This window comes from Erigeron canadensis, chromosome 8 (genome assembly GCF_010389155.1).
Source record: "Erigeron canadensis isolate Cc75 chromosome 8, C_canadensis_v1, whole genome shotgun sequence".
Taxonomy (NCBI): domain Eukaryota; kingdom Viridiplantae; phylum Streptophyta; class Magnoliopsida; order Asterales; family Asteraceae; genus Erigeron; species Erigeron canadensis.
The window spans coordinates 2,659,775-2,682,831 of NC_057768.1; the positions used below are offsets into that span (position 1 = coordinate 2,659,775).

General features: G+C 30.2%; 2 protein-coding genes and 1 non-coding gene across 3 annotated transcripts; all 3 read right to left on the minus strand.

Annotated features, from left to right (window-relative positions):
- Positions 1 to 727: 727 nt before the first annotated feature.
- On the minus strand, positions 728 to 1,273 carry LOC122609788. Its single transcript, XM_043782732.1, has 2 exons — positions 1,024 to 1,273; positions 728 to 963 (listed from the first exon to the last, which is right to left on the minus strand). Exons 1-2 carry the CDS (start codon positions 1,271 to 1,273, stop codon positions 728 to 730), a joined length of 486 nt encoding a protein of 161 aa, XP_043638667.1.
- A 12,782-nt stretch (positions 1,274 to 14,055) lies between these two features.
- TRNAD-GUC lies at positions 14,056 to 14,127 on the minus strand. Its single transcript has one exon. It is a non-coding gene; the product is annotated as a tRNA-Asp (tRNA).
- A 6,775-nt stretch (positions 14,128 to 20,902) lies between these two features.
- Positions 20,903 to 22,036, minus strand: LOC122579101 (elongation of fatty acids protein 3-like). Its single transcript, XM_043751202.1, has one exon. It carries the CDS (start codon positions 21,841 to 21,843, stop codon positions 20,941 to 20,943), a length of 903 nt encoding a protein of 300 aa, XP_043607137.1. The 5' UTR covers positions 21,844 to 22,036; the 3' UTR covers positions 20,903 to 20,940.
- Positions 22,037 to 23,057: the final 1,021 nt, after the last annotated feature.

The window sequence follows — 23,057 nt, forward strand, 5'->3', positions numbered from 1 at the left end:
TCATCCATCCATCCATATTCAGATCTCCTTCCCACTTTCTTTCTCTCTCTCTCTTTCACAGTCTCACCGGTTTCCATGGAGTTCAGGTTAAAAAAAATCTTTTTTTTAAAAATACCATCAGATGATCAGATCTATATATAACAGATCTTTTTTGGGGAATATACAAAGAAAAGAGGCGGAAGATATCTGCTGCTTCAAAAAATCTTTTGGCTCTGCTACACCTCGGGCCAATGTTCCAGCGGCAAAAGGGCAAATATCCCCTCATTCCAAACAGACTTATAACCCCTACTTCTTCCCCTATTATTCCATTATTCTTCTCGCCACATTAGCTAGTCTTTCTCCTAAAACACCCCAAGAACACCCCCTCCTTATAACTCTATATTCTTTACCTATTCTTCCATTATTTAATTATTTCCTTTTTCATTTTTAAAAAATTATATAAACAACATCTTTTATTAAAAATTCAAACGTTACATTTATTGAAAATTAAAAACATTACATTTTATTAAAAATTCAAGCATTCCGCAATTCATGGTGCACCATTCTATTGCATAACTCCTCGTATATCCAAAGCTGTGTTGAAACCCTTTCAGTCTATGTACGAGGTGGGAGTTGCGTCGTTTGTGTCAACTATTCTTCAAACACAGTGATTGCACGTCCACTATCTTCAACAATCATGTTGTATAGAATCACACAAGTTAACATGATATGTTTTATCTTGTTCATGCTATATGGGCGCGTATTTGTTAAATAATCTCCCAACGACCTTGAAGCACCCTGAATGCTCTCTCCACGTCCTTTTTGCAGCTTCTTGGTATCTCTTGAACTTTGTGGTTTGTGGTTGCATCAGGCACTTGAAAGACTTTACAAGAGTGACCCACTCGGGATAAATATCGTCAGTTAAGTAGTATCCATTTCTAAATTGTTGGCCGTTAACAATATACTCTAATCTTGGAGTCCTGTCTTAGAGCAAATCATCAAATAAATCTGATTCGTTGAGAACGTTGATATCGTTGTTCAAACCTGCACGGCCAAAGTAAGCATGCCAAATCCATAAGTCATACAAAGCAACTGCTTCGAGCATGATTGTTGGGTGGCCTTTTTTGCCGTGAGTGTATTGCCCTTGCCACGCCACATGGCAGTTTCTCCATCCCCAATGCATGCAATCAATGCTACCAAGCATGCCCGGAAAACCATGCACCTCAGCATGTTTAGCTGTGAGCCATCGGATATCTTCTTCATTCGGCTTTCTCAAATACTCGTCACGATACATTTGTATAACACATCGACAGAAGTGATCTAAACACTAGTATCTACGGGTGTAAACGAGTAGATACAGTTCGCGAGCTACCCGAATTCGACTTGGAAATTACTCGAAGTCGACTCGGTCTGGGTCGAGCCGAGCTTGAGCTCGAGCTACTCGAGTAGACTTTCGAGTCGAGCTAGAGCCTCAATATAGCCTGCTCGAAAAACTCGCGAGCTTAATCGAGCTTGTACTTATTTACAATTTTACCCTTGAATATTATATATTTTTACTTAATTACTATGCTACCGAGTCGAGCTTGAAATTGTCGAGCTTATAGAATTAATTTGATTTGAAACTTACTTTATTTCTTAATCGAGTCGAGTCGAGTCAAACTCGAAAGTGTCGACACGTAAGACGAGCTCGAGCTTGAGCTTGAAAATAAAGGCTCGATCGAGCTCTAGTCGAGTTTCGAGCTTCGAGTTTTACAATCGAGTCGAGCTCGAGCTTGGTACTGTGTCGGCTCGACTCGGCTCGATTACACCCCTACTAGTATCCCGTATCTTGTGTCATTTGTAAGTACTCGTCTAAGGCGTCTGCCTTATAACTGTACGCTAGTTGGCGTATGACAGAAGTACACATTTGGAAAATATTAAAACCGGGACGACCCGGACAATCTGATGCGCCTTTGTGGAATAATGCAAAATGCTTAGGTAGGGGTTGAACAACGTTAAAGTGGTGTACATCATTAACAATACGAAGAAACACCTCCTTACGCATTCGAAATCTTCTTCGGAATATGTCGGGTGGGTAAGTGGCTTCAGGCGCAAAGTAATTATCATACAAAAGTTTAGCAGCACCAACGTGATCTCAATGGATCATCCTTCTTGCTAACTTCACTCTTGAACTTGAAGCTTCTTGACTCTGTTTTTCTTTTTCGTCAAGAACAATGCCATGACATGCGCCAATAGCCTCAGGGTTGAAAAGAGTATTCACCTGCTCAATAACCATTCGTATTGGTTTGTACTCGTCACTTGATGATGATGATGATGATGAAGCTGATGAACTTTACATGTTTTTGTTGTTGTGTTTTTATGAAATGGATTGAAAATGTGTGAAAGTAAAAATGGTTGTGAGTTGAAATGGTTGTGTTTAGGTGTTAAATAGGAATGAAATAATAATAATAAAAAAACTAAACTAGTCGTTGCCTTTTGAATTTGAGGAACAAAACAAATTATTATTTTTTATGTCATAAACAGCCACAAACGGACCCCACCAACACAATGGATGCCTTGTCCTTTCTTGGCACGTCGTGGCTAGACGCCGCTGTGCTACTAACGTCGGATGCCGGTCTTGTGTCCGTCGTGCGTCCGACGGCCTTATAAGGAGGGGTCTAAGAAGCATAAACATATTCTTATATCTCACAAAATTAAGAATTTAAATATAAGAAAGTATATATGTTAATGAATTGGTGACTCATTGATATAAAAAATCTTACGACTTAACTATTTCATACTCTAACAACACTATACCCCAACATTAACAAAGATATATGTTAATAATTACTATTAATATACTCCTTAGTAAACATTGTTATGTATTGGTGTATCTTAATAATAGTTATAGTAATAGTTAAGAAGTGTTTGTACAACCAATTAGGTTATATGATTTGGGGTGTTTTTGTGGCGATTCCCTTGTTGTAGGAGTTTTTCTTCCTTGTACGTCGATCGATATGTGTTTTGGAATGTTTTAGGTTTTTCTCAGGATGTGTGTTTTTGGTCTTTAGGGTTTTCCCCCATAATGATGTTTTTAGATTGTTTAGGGTTTTCCCCCATGATAATCATGATGATTTCTCCTTTTTTTCTTATCCTTTTATAGTGTAAATATGACTTGGAAAAGAGGAAATAGGATGACAAATCTTCTATTGCTGGTGGAGATTTCCTTTAATTTAGGAAGTGATATGACAACATTTATGCGTGCTTATTCTTTCAGCTAAGGCTCTGTACAGTCTGCATGTAGTACCCTGCGTGTAGTCTGCGTCTAACGTCTTTCTGGGTACTGATGGTCTAGGTGGGTACATCATCAAGAGGTACTAGCATACAACTTAAGTATCTATAACATTAGTTAAACTTTATGTTAGTATTTCCATATATCGATTAAAGAACCATAACAGTTAAAAGCGGGGCCCGGTAGTCCATCATATCGGCCATAGCAAAGCTATAGTAGTTGGGATCGTCGCTCGTAGTTAGATCACCCTTCGGACTTTTCACCCCTAATATAGCTACCCCTTTATTAATAACTGAAGAGCGCAACCCGCTTTTAATTAGAGTTTTCAGCGATGGTGGTGTTAAAAGCATGCCGCACAAAGAAGGCCAGAGCCGGTAATAGTGATTGGGATTATTGGAGTCGCTGGATTTATATTAATTATTAAAAATTATTCTAATCATTTTCTTATTAATTATGGAAGGGAGAAGTGGAAGTGGTATGGCCACGTTAAAGAAGATTGGGATGAAGAAGAAAATACAAGTGGGAGGAGGTGGTGATTAGATTGGTGTCAAGTCCTTGAAAGTAAGGCAAGGAAGAAGACTTGTTATGATCACATGTTAGTGTTGTTTCGTACATAGATGTCAAGTCGCTTGTAGTCTTATTCTTGTAATTGTATGTTTTACTTTACCATGATTTCATAATGATATATAATCATCATAACTTTTAAAATTGTTAGACTTGAAAATAATGTTGTATTTGTATTTGTTTGATAGTTCAAGGGTTGCTATGTATTGTAATGTGTATTTTTAATATAAATATATTTAAGGAAAATCATATTAACTGCAAGGATGTTATATCAGTTGTGTTGTTTTGTAAGGACCAATTTTGTATATTGTAAGAATTTTTGTAACTATAGGGATGTTTTATGCGGTTAGTGCATAGATGTTATCCTCATATCTTTAATACTATCTATTTATTACTCTAATAAAAGAGTAGTTATCCAAGCATTATAAACCATCTCTTTTAACTTAAAGCTCTTTTTAAAAATTGACACATAGAATTTATCCTATGTGTAATTTTGATATTTTTTTACAATTATATATATAAACCCAATAAAAATAAAAACGTATACAAAATTAATAAGAGAAATCAAGTACTAAAAATAAAAAAATAAATCCCTTTCATAAAAGTGTGACTACGTTATTTTCAAGGTTTATTTATTGTTATTTTCCTTTTTATTTTTTTTGGTAACTTGATACATGGAAAGAATATCAAGGTTTATTTATTGTTATTTTTCTTTTTATTTTTTTATTTTGGTGATTCATTTTGTAGATTTTATATGGATTTACATATATACAAATAGATTATTTTTGAGGAAGAATATAGTAAGGGTGTCAAGACATAATGTTCTCATTGCTTTCGGCCATTATCTAATTTTATATTCTCTTTAGTTTAGAATTATCATGCAATACATAAGATGTTTAAGTCTTTGCAATTGAGGATATGATCAACTTTGGAATGTATCAAAGCAAGGCATCATTTGTGTTTCTATGGAAGAAAAGTTTCACCTATCAGATAATAAAAATTTCTAATGAATTAATTTTCCGTTGAACAATAATAATTAATAACCGCATGTAAAAGACCTATATATATAAACATTAATCGGAAAGATGGATAGATATTTTTTAAAAATAACATAGATAAAAAGGAATTTTAATAGGATTAGAAAATTAATAAGTATTACAAAATGTAATCAAATGAATATAGTCGTCCAATATATTTCTTTTTTCTTAGATCTCTATATATCATTTAATGATTCACAAATAAACTAATTATATATCACTCACAAATAAATATGGCAATTGATAGATTATATATCTAAATCTAAATCTACATTTATATAATATCTATATTCATATTTATAATAACTAACCTATTAATTCTTTCCAAACCTCACTTTAAATCCAAAGCAGCAATAATTATTTAATTTTTATCTATCAAAAATTTAAAATTTAAATATACTTTATTTAATCGGTCAAATATTACCTTAAATATATTTTAAATTTGCCAAATATTTCTCAACAAACATGATGGAGTACAATGTGAAATGATATATGCAAATAAGTTTCTACAATGGACACCGAGACTTAATGAAAATGAAAGCGAATTAAGAGGCTGATTAATAATAAGAGTTGTTACTAACAATACCTTATAAATAATTATGTACTTATAAAAAAACTCGCGCATCGCGCGGGTCAAGTACCTAGTATAAGTATATAAAACAAACCACACTCCTTTTTTTTTAACTTTTCAATCTTTGAAAATCAAAAATGCCTTACTAATAACTGTCGTTATCCATAATTTATTCAATATCCAATATACCTTTAATAAAATTAAATTGAAATATATATCCTTAACACCTAAAATAATTATACTATCATTTTATATCAATAACTTACACTACTCGTTGTTGTCACTAATTGCTACGCATCGCCGCCACCATCGCGCCGTCGCTACCATCATTGCCCGCATTCGTCTAGTAAATGTAAATACTTCTATGTTTTTGTTATATTTTTATGTCATAAATCAATTTTCACTTTTATATTCCTTAAAATATTGAATGAATTTGAATCAAAACAGAATAAGATATAACCTGACGAAAGATGATATAATTATTAATTACTATATGTTAGCAAATATGATTACGTACTTATTACTATTACTATTAATATATCTAATAGATTTTAGACCCATACGCGGGGTTTACATTATTATTAATATATGAATTAGTATATGGAAAAAAAGTTATATGTTAAATATAGAAATATACTTAAAAAATAAAAAGGAATTAAGATATTCAAATGTTAATAATAAATGATAAATCATATCAAGGTTAAATGGTGTAGTATGCAAAATTTTCCACAAAAGCAATATTTTAACTTTGATTACACAATCGGCCAACTTTTCATTGATATCTTGCAAAACTAATTTTATTTTCGTTAGTAAGGGTTGTTAAGAACAATAAAAGTAGTGGCTGGTTCGTGAGGTTTTCAAAAATTTCATGGGTTGTAATTTTATATGTAGAGTTCAGTTTATATAAGAAGAATTTATATTCTAAATTTAGTTTGATTCCAATTACTGATAATAATAATGATTATCTTAATTATACTCTGATTATAATTAATGAGTTTTGCTACAATTAATAATATAAAATATAATATTGATATAAGTATTAATTCGTATTAATCCACTATTGTAACTTCTCTAACTTTTAGTTGTATTTTGCTATTAGATAAACATTATGAAATAAAATAATAATTATTTTTAAAATGGGTTAAAGTGTAAATTGGTGATAGAAAATGAAAAAGTGTAAATTAATTTAGACATGTGTTGATTTAACTAATTTTAAGAAATTGAAGGTTATGATTGGTCAATTGAGGTTAAGTCGGTTGCCTTTTAATATATACGGGTTGTTTATATCTTTAAGATAAAATAAATTGTTAAAACATGCAAATTCAAAAATAAAAAGTTTAAGTAAAATCAAATTAAAAGAATATATTTCTAAAACATTGAACATATATATTGTATATCATCTACTATAATACCTTTTTGTAGATAATATTTATTTATATTTTTTGATTTGACATGTAAGGTAATCTGAGGTATATTTCAAGTACTTTTTTAAAATTTTTTAAGTTGATAGGTACACAATAAAATAATTATAAGTTAAGTATTTAATGAGGCTAATAAGTGTAAATTGTTGATGAACAATATAAAAGAAATTGTAAATTAATGAAAGTACTTGTACAAATATTAATATAAATACTAATATATTTGAATATTGATTATTATGATCTTTAATTTCTATGAAACTAATAATAAAATTATTACAGTTTAATTTTGAAAATTGAAGAGTTGTGATTGGTTAATAAGTGATTAAACTAATTGTTTTTTAATATAGTTAGATAAGGATAATTATAAAGATATGATATAATCAATATCCAATATATCTACCAATATACTAAAACAGGATTGTAACATTTATTTATCGACATGTGACATATTATTAAGACGATATGTGTTTTTCAACTCAATATTAATAATAAAATCCTATATTTTAGATGTAGTTTATAATTAAAACTTATTAAATTAAACATAAATACAAATCCTATATACTAATAATAATTAATTGTTATCTACGATCTAAATATGAATGGTTATTTATAGGCTTCAACTACATATAATATATGAATGGTTATTTATAGGCTTCAACTACATATAATATATCAATATCAGCTACGTATAATTTATAGATCTCATGAAACTTTCGGGTAAGCTCTTTAAATACGTTTTTATTATTATTATCATTTTTTTATATAATTTCACTTTTATTGAAACTTCAAAATATTTATAAGAAATTAGTGGGGAGCCTCGATACTATCTAGGCCCCCACTCCTCTAGCAATAGTAAAATCAATCCTACTAAATATATGAGCAGTCGCACGTGCTCCAATGTCTTGAGACACGGAGAACTTTGGGATTAGTTTCAGGATGTTCACGACATCTTTTTCAAGTTCCCCCAAAGCAGAGAATGAGAAGGGAAGAAATCCATAACCAATATCCGCGCACTTAGTCTTATATTTGGCGCGTTTACGCTGTGCAGCCTCAACCACCACGCCGCTAGTCACAAAGTCAACCATACCAGTCTGTGTCAAGGGTGATGAACCTGCCAAATCAACACATACATCAAGCCCCCAGATCGAGAACCGAAACCCCAGATCAAGAACAAATGTCAAGGAGGGTGTCACACACCAAGTTATGCCTGTGTTTAATACCAATAACACCAGCACATGATACTGCATGGTCCCCATAGATATCCCCCGGGAATACCCTCGAACAGGTTGAGCACGACATCTGAGTAGAAAATAAAGGAACACCTAATCGATAGCACAAAACACACTGGTAAGTCCTAACATTCATTATTATTATTATATTATTATTATTATTATTATTATTATTATTATTATTATTATAAATAATGTTTGATGCAACTTAAGACTTTGAAAAACCTTCCAACAATCTTAAACTAACTTCCATAGTTTTATAATAGACCGTTCATCACGTTTCTACTTAATTTGTTTATGATAAATTTTGATTATAACGAAATGGTTTTGGAGATTTAGCTAGTATCTAGCACTCTTGATGTGTATTGAATGTGTTTTTACGACATTTATCATTGAAGATATTCATTAAATATTTGTATTAGATTATACTTGCTCATCAATTGATAAAAGTATATTTTGTAACCCCCTGTGGATTATTAGCATAAATATATTATGGTGTAATTGAATCGTAGTGGAAAAGTTTAATTGAGCGATTTTTTTAATAAATAATATTTTTTCAATCTGTGCATCCCGCAAGGGTATTAAAGACTCCTTACTATATACCAAGTTAATAAAATACATATGTGGAATTTCGCCGACTTTACTTTTATAAATAATCTGATTATAGTTTATCCAAATTAGTAATACAAATTGGTTGACTTATTTAGAGTTATAATCCATCTAAATTAGTTTAGCCAATTTGGTCGACCTATTGAAAATCTTAATTTTATCATATGTTGAAAATCTTCCTTTAATGAATTGAAATCGAGGGTTGTGATTGGTTAGGTCATTTATCTTTTAGTATATATTAGATTTTAGACCCGTGTCCAACATTGACACGGGTTTTACGATATTATCAATATTAAATCTTCATACATTTAAGTTATAAAATCTTATAATTTGAAAATATATGGTTCCAAGTGTTATACTTTGCAAGTTGTAATACATAATCACAGATTCGTCACTGTCATTATTAGCTGAGACGTATTGATGGAATTGTTTGTCGTAGTTATTTCATAAGGCACGTGATATAACAATTTCTCAACTATAGAATTTTTTGAAACCATTTGTACTCATAATGTGATATTATTATGAAAATTATTAAAAATTAAAATATAAACATACTTGTAATCCTGAACTTGATATTTAAGTGTACGTATTTGATAATGATGCGAGCCCTTAAAAATAAATATAAATTAAGTATTCAGACTAAAAAGTGTAAATTATTGATGGAAAACAATACATAAGCGGGAGTCAATTTGGTGAAATTGAGCGATTTGATTGCTTAATGAATCATTATGTTTTAAAATAATTTTTTGTAGGCAATATTTCATATGTAGAAATTGTTTTAAATTAAATTTTAAAAAATTCTCTAAAGTTGATGGCTAAAAATAAATATAAGTTAAGTATTCGGGGTTAAAAGTGTAAATTATTGATAGAAAACAAAAAATGTAAATTAATGAAACTTTTTCTACAAATTAATATAAATACTAATATAATAATATGTTTGGATAATGACTATTATAATTTTTAATTTATAGTTAATCTAAATGATGACATAAGCGAGTGTCAATTTGATAAAATTGAGCGATTTAATTGGTTGATAAGTCATTAGTTCAACTGTTTTATAATATATATTAAGATTAAAATTACAAGTGATAAAATTTTCACAATTGATGATTGGGTTGCAAACCCAATCAAGCGAAGATAAATTACAAAAATTGCTTTTATTGCCTAGAAAATCATGAGATGAGATAAGTATGTCATCAACTAGAGCCTATTACTATTACGTCTAAGTGATGACGTAACCATCCAGACGTAGGCACGCAGGATACACCTAAAGGCTACATTTCGCTTTCGATAAACAAGGAAAGGATTTGTATTTATCAAGAATCATATATCTTAGGAAAGAAGATCATACCAAATCCTTTATTCCAGGAAGTGATATACATGACGCGAAAAACCCTACTTGGGGAATAAGTCACGAACCCCCTATAAATAGGAAGAAGAATGGCTAGAATAATTCATCATCACACACACACATTCTTGGCGTACAAAAGGCATAGCCTTACCGGAAGGGAACCGCCAAATAACAACCATAACCACCCCCATTCCTCCTTTTTAGGTTATCGGATTGTCTGTACAAACACTAAGCTAAATTTGATTTCTATATTTCCAAAAACTGAAATGCCGGTTTGGTTATTTTAACATAGAGCCTGAAAAGTTAAGACAAATTGTGCCAAAAAAATAGGAGGTATGTTACAATTGAGCCTGTAAAGGCATGTTCCTTGCATGTTTGGTAGGAAGAAGTTTACTGAAATAATATGAAGTAGAAATATAGAATAATATAGAGTAACCATACTATCTGAGAAATTCAACAAATTAATCAGAGAAATCTATAAGAATTGAATTCCACTGTTTGGTTAATTTGGTAGTAAAAAAAAAAGTAAAGATATGCAAAATGAATAGATCATATACCAAAAGCGCGCATTAGCAGCACCAATGTGCAACATATGAACCTGTCGTTATACCCTTCTTCATAACTTGAAACAACGTCGAAAAACAAGAAAAGAAATAGCATAATTTATAACTATAGGAAATCAAAGCTAGTACTCTTATTTTTTCTAAAATAATAAACCTCAATACTCCTACTAATGGTGACCCACCCAATTTAACAATAAACTTATTATTCTTACACGACCAATTAAGTTTAATTGCATCAGTTAACGTCTGATGAACATATGAATGAATAAAACCACATTTTGAGAATTTGCAAATTGTTGAACAAATTATAGATAAAAAAAAAAGTGACTAAATAAAAAGTAAAAAAATATTGTTGGGATGTTTGAAGTGTTGAACTGCCATATAATCTCATGGCAAAATAAAGTACGGTATGGAAATTACTAATTAGCATTCTCGTCATTTGATGGATAGGAATTGGATAATAAGATACACAAGAAATGGACTACAGTCATTGGGCCTAATATATGGTATAACATATTAAGCCCGGGTACATTTTACTAAGCAGAATATATATTACAAAATCCCTTTTCAGGATATATGCACTTGCATAACCACGGATCATGAAACCACTAACGAAATGGTAACGCAAAAAATGTACGTAAAAGTTTAAGATCTCAAATTTATATTTATATGTTTATATAAATGTTTTGTCCAATTCTAAAAATGAGAAAATAACTATAGTACTACAAACACATCGAAAATATATATGAGTTTACCCAAATTTATTTATTTTTTCTTTCGTGTTTTATTTGCATACCCAACAAGTTCTCGTAGATGTCCCTGTAATCTTGCGATTTTGAAAAACACACGGAAATCCTTGTAAATAAAAATCGCAAGCTATGCAAGGAAATTTTTTGTTGCGGGTATCTTTAATCGAAGATCTGAGAAGATCTTTTCTTATAACTGTCAATATAGTATGCTATACAAAGAAATCCTTGCAATTATAGAGTTGTTTGGCTGTTAAGGAGGGTGGTCAGAAGAGAGAAATCAGTCGCCAGTGGCGGAACCAGGATCGAATGTGACCCGTAGCATAAATTTTTTTCACTAGCCTCGTATGGCCGCAAAGTAACGATAACGTTTACATTTTACAATTTTTAGCACTTTATTAAGAGTTTTTGTCGATTTTTGGTGGGTTGAGAGTTTTTAGCACTTTTGGTCGGATTATTTTCATATTTATTAGCACAAATACATCTTTATAAGTTATATATTTAAGAAAATCTTTCAAAATTTTAAAATTAGTTACATTGACCGGTATTTCATATTTATTTAACCCGTAACATAAATTAAAAAATACATCATTTTTCAAAAAAGTTATACTACAAATATTTAACGGACTCGTAGTCCGGGTTATCCCTTACTTACATGTAGTAGTTCCGTCAATGGGTGTGGCTAGGAATCGCTACAGAGGGTGATGTTTGCGATTTTGGGTGAAAAAAAGAGTAATTTTATTTGTGATTTTACCACAGTAGGGCAAGCCATTTCTTCTAGTGATTCTTCGAATTGCTTGAACATATTATTCCCCATTGAAAGTCCACTTTCCTATCAATATTCAATACCATGCATATATGGTGATTCCAAATTCCATTTCAGATGCACCTAATCAGTAATCACTACAAGGAAATAGACCACAATATAATCTACAATCTAGTTGCTTAATGCTTGAAACCTAGTAGGCTAATTACAATCAAGAACTACTATGATGACATATGGCTAGCCAAGATTTGCCTATTACAACACAGGAAGAATTATCAGAAGCTTGTGATTTGGTTTTTGATGCCGCAAGTAGAGGAAAACAATTCTTAACTGTTGGCACAAAATAAAGAAGCTGGTTCAGTATCATGCGCTGCCATATGGGCTCGGTGTCATTATATTAATAAAAATGAGCCGGACTCAAGGAGGCTTCAAAGCCAGATCTTCGTCTTTCATATAGAAAGGAGACCTCTCCTACTCAGGTTATCCCATTTTTTGCCGGCCGTCAACTTCTTCAACTGCTGATGCCGCTGACCTATATGTTATTGGCCAGCCGATTCATTCAATGAATTGAACTTACATTATATATAATAATAAGGATTAATTACGTATTTTTAAATACCAAATGTTCTACATTATAAGGAGCTTGAGCAAAGCAACACCTAGTGCATATTGGAAACTTATTGCAAAATCAACTTGATGACGATGACATATATATGTAGCCAAGATTTGGCTACTACAACGTACCCATATTTACTTTATATTATAGCTCGATCAAACTTAATTAACATTAATATATTGGCATATATATCATAAACTTGGGGACCAAAATTCCTAAGTACGTTTGAATCGCTATCTCCTCCATCATCGAATGTTGAAAAGGACATACATGTGGTTCTTCTAGTCATGCCAACAAAGAAGCATGATCACACATCTCTTCATAATGTAAAGCCTTCCTCTTTGCTCTTTAAGAAACTTGCCAAGTCTTGTGCTTTCTTGTCTTCCTTTTGTTCTTGGAGTTATTTCGCAAGTGCCCATTTATTGGTTTAGAGATGAACAAGAATGTGAGGACAATCGGAGAGAAAAGATATACTAGCTAGTAGTTAATATATAGAGATCGATAAAAAAGAAAATAAGTGTAGACTAGTATGGTCCAAGTAGTAAAGCTGCAAGTACAATGGGCTAAAGCATGGGCCTTGTATCCATTTGTCATCTCCTGGATAAGCATTATAGTTGGGTCGTTCTATATCTTTTTCGAGAAAGTTGGTCTGCCATTAAAGAGGTTTTTTCATGGTAAAATGCGGATATTGTCATTTCATTCCCTTTTGACTTTGAAGAAAACTAGGATCAATGTTTCCATTTGTTCATGGTAAATAGGTCCAAGTTCTTGTGTTACTTTATGTTTCTTTCTTCCATTTCGACATGTCTAACAATCACTTATAGTTAAATATAGATTATAAAGACGAGTAGATAAAAACGTCGGTTACAAGATACCTCATATAAGTTGCATACAATGGTACAAATGTACTATGGACTCATATATCCAACTGGTTTTGTATAATGTGACGAGTGTGTGCATTACCATAAAATAGTTTTGTAAATTATAAAAAAAAAGCGGCTCCTTCTAAGAGAAGGAATCGGATACATTGCTTTCACCCTATGAGTTCTGGGGTGCTTTCTTGACTCGCCTCGCTCTTATCTTAAGGTTGTGTCGAGTATTTAGCTTTTCATTATCAAAATATAATTTTGTAATTATACATACTTTGAAGTATTTACTGATTAGTAATAGGTTGCCTAGTTGGTGTCTACGGTCTACCTACTATTGGGCTTAATTATAATTAAAAAAAAACAACATTGTAGCTATTGGGCTAATGGTTTTAATTCTAATAAAAAAAAAAACATTGTAGCTAATGGGCTAAAAATCAATATAGAAGGATAAATAAAAATGAAACGCCGTTGCCGGGGATCGAACCCGGGTCACCCGCGTGACAGGCGGGAATACTTACCACTATACTACAACGACTTGTTGTTCAATAGATGGGAATATATATAAAACAATCTCATGTCAAGTATCTCATGTTAGTTTTGGCGATACAAGTAATAATAAGATGAAGTGTTGGACGCAACAATATTTTATAGATTAATATTTAATTTGTCATTTATCCGAACTTAATTTTATCGATATACATAAGTGTTTAAAAAGATTGTCATTAAAACATGTACTTCTCTACATTAAAAAAACGACAACAACCTTGAAAACTATAAATAGACCATGGTATTAAAAATCTTAAAATCTTACACTTATAACCTTGAAAACTATAAATAAATTTGTTTATGTTCTAGTCTTTTTGTTTGAACAACTATTAATTTTTTCGATCCTATAATTCATTTCACAAAATCGTTAGTAATTTACTTGAAATGATATAGTACAAAACAAAGAGTTACAAAGTATAACAAGCTATAAATTTATGCCAGTATAGAAAAACCGTATTCCAACAACTAAAACAGAATTATAATTATCGTATATTGAATCATGTCTATGTCACAGTATTCGTAATGGGTCTGATGTGGACAAGGTGGAATCCCAACCATCCTGGGTGGTGGTATCAACCATTAGGTGAGCTGGTATTGTGATAAAGTGTGTTCATGTTGCGTTTTATTTGATGGTTCCCTTTTATATTGCTTCATTTTTTTTAGATAAAGGGTTATGTGATGTCTAATTTGTAGTTGTTATAGGGTTTGGTTATTGGGTTATTGTTATGAAAGTGTTGTGATCGGAATGTGGTATTGATTGGCAGTGTTCTGACAATATGGCATATCATATTGGTGTGACCATTACTAATACACACGGGTATAGGTGAAACTACATCCAAGCTAGGGGTAGCCCGGGCTACGGGTTCATTTGATCCACGTAGTGCAATGTTTAAAAAAAATGATATATTGGTTATTGTTGTTACGAGTCAAACAAATATGAGATACCCGTCAACATAACTAATTTTGATACTTTCAAAAAATTAACCTAGTAATAAAACTCATAAAGACATACTTGTACACGTAAATGATAAAATGAAAACTACCAAAGTGCCAAAAACTATAAAAAAAATCTATATAAAATAGCCAAGAAACTCCAAAAAATTGCTAAAATGGTAACAATTTAGTCGATATCGTTATTCTACGTTAATATAAGGACATTGATATAAAAATTTGTGCTAGCCATCTTTTTCAGGTTTCGCCATTGCACACGAGTAGTTTTTTTCCTATTTTTTATTCTTTGTTCGGCAATGCTCTTATAATAGTTACGGGGTACTTTTAAGATTAAAGCAAAGATAAGACCTCAAACACTATAACTTACACTGACACGTACGAATAATTTATTACGAGTACAAAATTTTATAAATAGATCAACCAGGAATCGAGCTAAATTCTTTATAGAAAATCCAATGAGTTAGTCAGTTAGATATCACTTCAATGCAAATACGTGTTTTGATATGGTTAATAACATAAAACTTAATGAAGGAATATTTCTTGATACTCGCATATATTGTTACATTACCAAGATGTAATATGTCTCTAAGAAGTGGATACTGAGCACCTCGTAAATGCATATAACCCATTGCATATTTTTACGGGCAACTCCACAAACTTGCTATTGTATCTTCAACAATAAATCAAAACTATGCATAAAATCTTGTATTATATGCATAAAGAAGGAAAGAAACGCAATTAAAGGTATTATTATGGTTGCATGTTGGTGCATTTGGAAATCTAAAAATGAAAGACGGTTTTTGAATGCCAATATCAACATTGAAAGGATTTTACTCGATATTAATTCGTTGGGGTTTATTTGTATAGAAATAAAAAAAAATTTATATACTAGTTGGGAAGATTGATATAGATTTAAACTAATGTAAGAACTTTGTAAGTTGTGTTTACCCAACGAGTTTGTTGTGTGTTTGTGAATAAAATTTACCTCTAAAAAGAAAAAAAAGAATGTTTCTTTTATCTCTCTATATAACTAAGATAGGATATAATAGGGCTTATGTGGCATTTTTCTTATTTTTACAAGTAAGACTTTTTCCTATATGTCATTTTATTGTAAATTCTTTCATTATATTGAAAAACTAATCCTAAAAGTTAGCTTGCATAAATCATTATGTAAATTATTATCTAAAATTTAGGCATTTATTTAAAAAACGTTTCCCTTTAATTATGAGAAATCCTTTTAATATAAAATCAATACTATAATTTAGGAATGCGATGATTTTGTAAGTCTAAAAGCCGTTTGACATTAATATGAATATTATAGTATTAATGTTAATATTCAAGCTAAAGCTTGGAATGAATTTGAAATTTTCTTTGATTTAAATAAAAAAATTTTAACATAATAATATATTACGAATAATACCGTTATTAATGAAATGTGTTTTTGTTATTCCATTTCATCCTTTTTAAAAAAATATATTTTAGGGTGTTTCATCTTTAAATTAATATTAATATTTTATATAAATATAATACTTGAAACTTGAACTTTACATGTTACTTAATTAGGTTAGTCCCTAAATATAGATTATAAAAATATGTTTTCACGAATTATGAATATTATGTTCGTTGTCGGCTCTAAGATATGTAGGGTTTAGGACGGGCTTGAAGAAAGACCCTCAAGTTAAGAACACTGAATTCTACCCGGAGACCCTAAAGCCATATGTTTATACCTAACGTCTTAATCACCTCACAATGATAATAGTTAATTATTAAAAGTATAGATGTATCAAATATATTTTTTACATATAATTTTTGGGTAAAGGAGAATTTAAACCCCGTTGTTAATTTACTTTAATATAAAATAAACTAGATTATATTGATAATTACATCTAATAATTACTAACCAATTATATTATCAATGTTAAATTAGATATTTACTTTATCAATTTCACACACATATTTTTGATATTTAGATCTATATTTATAACTCAGCTATACAACTAAGATTCCGTATTTTAATAATATTATGTTTTAGACCGCGTCATTTTATTAATGAAATGACAATTATAATTCTTTCAAATGAGATTATTTATTATATTATTTTTAATAAATATGTATTATAGAAAAAGAGTTTATGATTTATAAATATTTACGTTTCTATGCTTTAACATATTTGATATATATTATATACTAATAAATTATATTTTTACTAATTGCATCAGTTGTAAATTGACTAATTTTTTATATTGTCAAACTAAACTATGCATAATGATGTAACTATCAATTAGTTTTAGTTTACGTTTTCAGTCAGTACCGCACAACGTGCGGGTTTAATCTAGTTTGATATATAATTGTTACTTCAAGTAATCAGACATGTGATTAACTTGATAGGCTTCAAAACATGACTAAAAATTTGATATGGTCTTTCAATCGTTAATTTTCTCTCTTGATTTTAACCTTTGTTGTGCCATTTATCAGCACCAAAATTTAAATATAATCTTATTTATCTTCATCAAAAGCATTTATCCAAAGACATCCCGCATAATGTAAGTTAGAAACTTATAAGCAAAAAATACAGACAAATGGTATATTCCACATTCGTGATAGAATTGTGATCTTTTGCACCAAGAGTAATTTCTTGTCAGATTAAGTGGCTTTGACCAATTCAAACAAGTAAATTTAGAATGACTTAGAAATGCTTTTGACAAAAAAATATATATTATAATACTCGTCCAACCAACAGATGAATAGTGAAGCAAGTCTAGCTTGCTTATTTTTTATTTATTTTTAAAAAATGTATATAGTTAATGTGTTAAATTTTTTAGCGGGTTTTTTTTATAGGTTTTTTAGATATCTTTTTTATTATTTTTTTTATTAGATTAAACTCGCACGTTGTGCGAGGTTAACTGAAAAACATGAATAAAAAATACAATAACTGATAGTTATTTTATTATTGATAATTTATGATAATATAAGGAACTGTCAGATTACAACTAATTCAAACAATAAAATTATAGTTTATGAATTTATGCGTTAAGTATATAAAAGCATGAACAATAAGGGAAAAGTGAATATTAATAAAAAGAAAATTTTGACATGTATACATATCCATAAATCTAAATTTATATATTATAAATATAATGATAGAATAGTTTGACTCAAGTCTTCAGATGCACCCGACTTCATTGATACGAATATTTTCTTACTTTTTATTTTATTAATAATTAATGATGATTATGATTAATTTAAATGACATAAGGATGCTTAAGGAAATTAATGCAAAAATGACACATCATTAAAAATTCTACATGACATCCACTCATAATTGTCAACTAAGCAAAAACTTATCCTTTCTTAATTATATAGAGAGATTTGACTCATCAATATTTTTTATAATGTTTTCTTTGCTTTGTTTTTAAATTCCTTTAAAAAATAAATTTATTTATGTATTTAATATGACATTTTAAAAAGAATTATTTTATTGATTTTTCTTTTTACATTTCATTTTTTACGTTTCAAAGAAGGACGAGCTTATGAATAGTGAGGCAAGCAGACTGCCTGCCTGCTTGTTTTTTTTTTTTTCCAATAAATTCGTTTTTTAATATCCTAATTGAAATGTTGTTGCATGTCGTACTTTATTTATATCTTTTTATCCTTTTTTGTCAGACCTTTACCTAATGCTAATCTTTTAGTTATTTTTTCACTCATTTAGTAGTATATTAATTTGTAGTCATTTTTATAAAGGGTATTTCTAACAAAAGAAAAAACTAATATTTTCCCGGTCAACATTCAGGTAATCTCCAGCTAACGACTATAAAGTTTACCTTTTATTTGTTCTTTATTCCTTTACTTATATATTAGTTTGTACGGGCGTTTCAAGGGTTTTTTAAATAAGAAAAATATTTGATATTTACGTGGCCAACAACTAAATAACCACATGATACTATGATTCAGTATTTTTTTAAAATAGTCTTTTGTACAACTTTTTATTATTCATGTTTTTTTTAATTTTATGATACGCTTTTGTAATGTGCCCTTATTTTTATGTATGTATCATCCATCTTATTCACATTGCAAGTTTTACGTATCGTTATGTTTTTCAGGCAATGCCCGAGATTAAAAAACTAGTAATTAACAATGCGAATCCACAACATTATAAATGAGACAAAACAAAACTAACATAAGTTCAGTAACCCATTGCACATTTGCACCTCTTTTACGGGCAACGCCACAAACTTGTTATTGAATATTTTAGCAATAAATCAAAACTATGCATTGAAAATCTTGTATTATATGTTTCACTTATTTATTTGATTTATAATTGCTACTTCGAGTAGTATTACATGTGATGAGCCTGATAAGTTTGAAAATATGACTAAAATTTTGATATTGATGCCAATTCTTTTTCTCTAATCTTAACCTTTATTTTGTTATGTGTAAATATCAAATTTCTAAATATGTTTAAAAAACCTATTACATTAGTCGTATTTTTCGTCATCAGAAACATTCATCCAAAGGCATCCCACCCAATGTAAGTTAGAGACTCATGTCTTACAAGTATAAAACATGGACAAAAGTTATTTTCCACATTCGTTATAAAATTGTATCTTTCGCCCCAAGCCTATTTTCAAGTCAAATTAAGTGGCTTTGACTAATTTAAGCCAGAAAAAATTAGAATGACTTGAAATGCTTTGAAACAAACACATAATCAACATTGCTAATCTACAACACTATAATAAGGATTAGTTAAGGAGCCAAAACAAAACCAACATGAGTACACTAACTGCATATATCAGTCTACACCAATTCAAGTGTTTATTTTGTACCATATTTCCTGAATATCAAAAACAAGATAAACGCGGTAGGTACCAAGTTTTTTTTTTGTGAACGGCGCTGTCGGTACCAAGTATGAAAATTTCCTTCGGATTTTTCGTTGAATTCCAAATTCCATCTTTTCAACATTTAACCACAAAGCCGGCTAAATCATATATAAAGGTTAGGCATGGGCCTAAGGCCCCCAAAATACAAAGACCTCAATTTTTACATTTTGGGCTTGATTTTTAGACTTTAGACTTTTATGTTATATGTATTATTACAAGGATAACAAAAATAATGCCGAAGAAAACAAATAGGCAAATAAACTTCATGGCTTCATGACTGACTTTAGACTTTTTTTTTTTTACTTTGATTTTTATGTTAATCAACTAGGCCTCTAAAATTAATCTCGTTTAAAACCTTTAAAAAAACTTAAGCCTGCACTGTTTAACCATAAATAATACTCGTAGTATCTCACTCTAATTGACGATATATCTATATCTATACATTACATAATAGAGTAAATAGCAATGGTTTTCCTTTTATTAATGAGGTTGACTTTTTGATAACGGCGATCATCATTGTCAAGTTGAACCACAATAACCGGATTTGAAGCTTCGTCAAAGACATGTTCGGGCCACCGAACCCAAAACATATCAATACAAATTTTGAGAACTTCGTCAATAAACTTGACCAACTAATAATAAACAAAAAAATAATACAAAGTTTTTCTTTTTTCTTTTTCTTTTTCTACTCTCGGGATCCTATTAATAAATTATTCTATTTTTATGGCCGTTTTGGCCACGAAAGAAGTCTTTTTCTCCTTGACTCAAAAAAATCTAAGTAAGGGCAAAATTTTGGACAAAACATCCAATAAGTGGTATATTTATATCTATATTTATAACAATAATAATTTATAAAGAGGGTTTATGTCAAGTAAATAGACCTAATAAGTATCTCACTAGTAAGAAAAAAACAAAACAAAAGGAAAAACATGAATGTACAAAAAGTAAAACACTCACCTCTTATTTTCTAATCATCAAATATCTTTACTTTTGGTACAATTCAATTCCATGATTTCAACATGTTTGATATTGAATCCATCGCCACCATTCGTCGTCTTCTTTCTCTTACTCTTCACATAACTCTTTACATAAAAATTTAAAAACAAAGACAAAATAACAAAATTTAAAACAGAATTAAACCCCCAAGCTCCCATCCCATTACATCCACCTTTTATCAAATGTAACATAAGTACACCTACATGACATAAAACATTACAACCTAGTAAAACCATTTGACAATTTATAACAAACGGAAAACACGCGCTCCTTAGCCCGATCGCGGTCCAAAATCGATATCCGTACACCACCGAATAGATACATGTTGTTAACATGATCGCTAGTATTTGAAACGATTGAGAATATTCAAGCCATAAAAACGACATTATTATAAGTATCGAGTTATTAAATAAACGAAAAAAAGATAAATTCCTATGACGGAGAATGACTATAAACGTGCGAAATGTGTGAAGAAACCGTGTTAGGTAAAATATGTAAGACCAAAAAAATACGCGCCCAGAAGGGCGCGTGCCTAATGGAAAACAAAGTAGCCATTGGAATACGGTGGTTCTGTTTCTACCCCAGAACCACCGTGTATCTCTGATCTCGGCCACAGCTGAAAACAGTATTCCTATAAATACAGTGACCGAGATCAGAGCCATGGTTAAGGAATGGACCGCTGGGATTGGGCCCAACGGGACGGGTTTTTTTCGTTTGCAAAGAACAAGATTAAGAAAAATGGATAGAAATATGTAAGATGAGATTGAAGTGAATAGAAAAGACCATGTGGAACCCCATGATTGTGCATGGTTCCATCGGAAATTAATGATTGATGGGTGTTCAGATAAGTAATATATGAATTTTTGTTGAATATGAAACATTACATTAAATTGAGATTTGAAAGTTTGATGATCGGAACACCATACGACAAAGGTTGTTTTGTTATTAGTGTTAGTCGGTGGGTGATCGGAGGTTTTAGGGAATGAGAGATGGGAGAGGGTGGTGTTGTTATGGTTTGTGAGGTTGTCAATTGGTCAACGTATGAAGTCAAATATGAGTAATAAGGATTGATATTTTATGATGAGTCCTAAAAGTTTTACCAATAATTTGGATGTTATTTATAGAGATGATGGTGAGACAAGATCGACATGAATTTGTGGACTCTTTTCGCTCCTGCCTCAACCCGACGGCAAATCAATTGCGACTGTTATTTACCTTGTTATTATTTATTTTTTTTATGTTTCTATTGATGTACATTAAATAGTTTTATATTTACTAAAAAATTTATGATTAAAGTTTTGATAGTTTATGTTAATATGCCTAACTTTTTAAAATTCTTACTTTATTTTTATTAAAGTTTTGACAAACAATTATAATTCTCCTGTCAAATATTTATTTTCACTATTTGCGATATCAATATGATAATTGGGAAATGATATTACTACAGTTTATTTTAACAATTTATAATAATATCTGCATCATGCAGTTGTATTCTGTGCATAAAAATTTATACATTCGTTGTAGATGGCAAAATTATGTTATAGAAATATCATTTTCCATGATAATTAGATAATTTTTTTAATCTATAATTTCTAAATCCCTCTTAATCCAAGTTCACACTAAAGTTATTGGAATAGTCTTTCGTGCGAAGTGGTGGCAAAATTACTTTGAAAGCATCTTAATCTGTTGTCAGAATATATTTCAAGCAATTACAAGTGCAGCTTATTGGTACAAGCGTATTATGCATCTATGTTATACTCAATGAGTAAGTCTAACCAAATGAATAAAAATATACAGATTGCTACTGAAATTTAGATTAGTGTCTTTTCCACAGAATGACACCTATTAAAATTAACTACATTAACTGTCACCGACCTAACAAATAAAGTGTATTTTTGAAAAGATTTTTGATAATTAGATCAGTAATCCACTATTTTTTTTCTTAATGGTCAATAAAACTTTCATTAAACAAAAATACACCTCATTTTTTCCTTCCAAACGATTGTTTGATTGTTTGTTTCAGCTTTATCTTAATCTTTCTTGTTTGCATCTTTCAATTTTTTTATTCTTCTTTTTTTTTAACACGGCAATATAT

Bases quoted from the DNA above. Each gene is read 5' to 3' on its own strand.
- LOC122609788 (XM_043782732.1), bottom strand. From the start codon at position 1,273: ATGTATCGTGACGAGTATTTGAGAAAGCCGAATGAAGAAGATATCCGA. The intron at 964-1,023 runs GTTTGAACAACG...ATTTGCTCTAAG, and splicing joins TGCTTACTTTGGCCGTGCAG to ACAGGACTCCAAGATTAGAG.
- LOC122579101 (XM_043751202.1), bottom strand. From the start codon at position 21,843: ATGTTTCATATTCAACAAAAATTCATATATTACTTATCTGAACACCCA.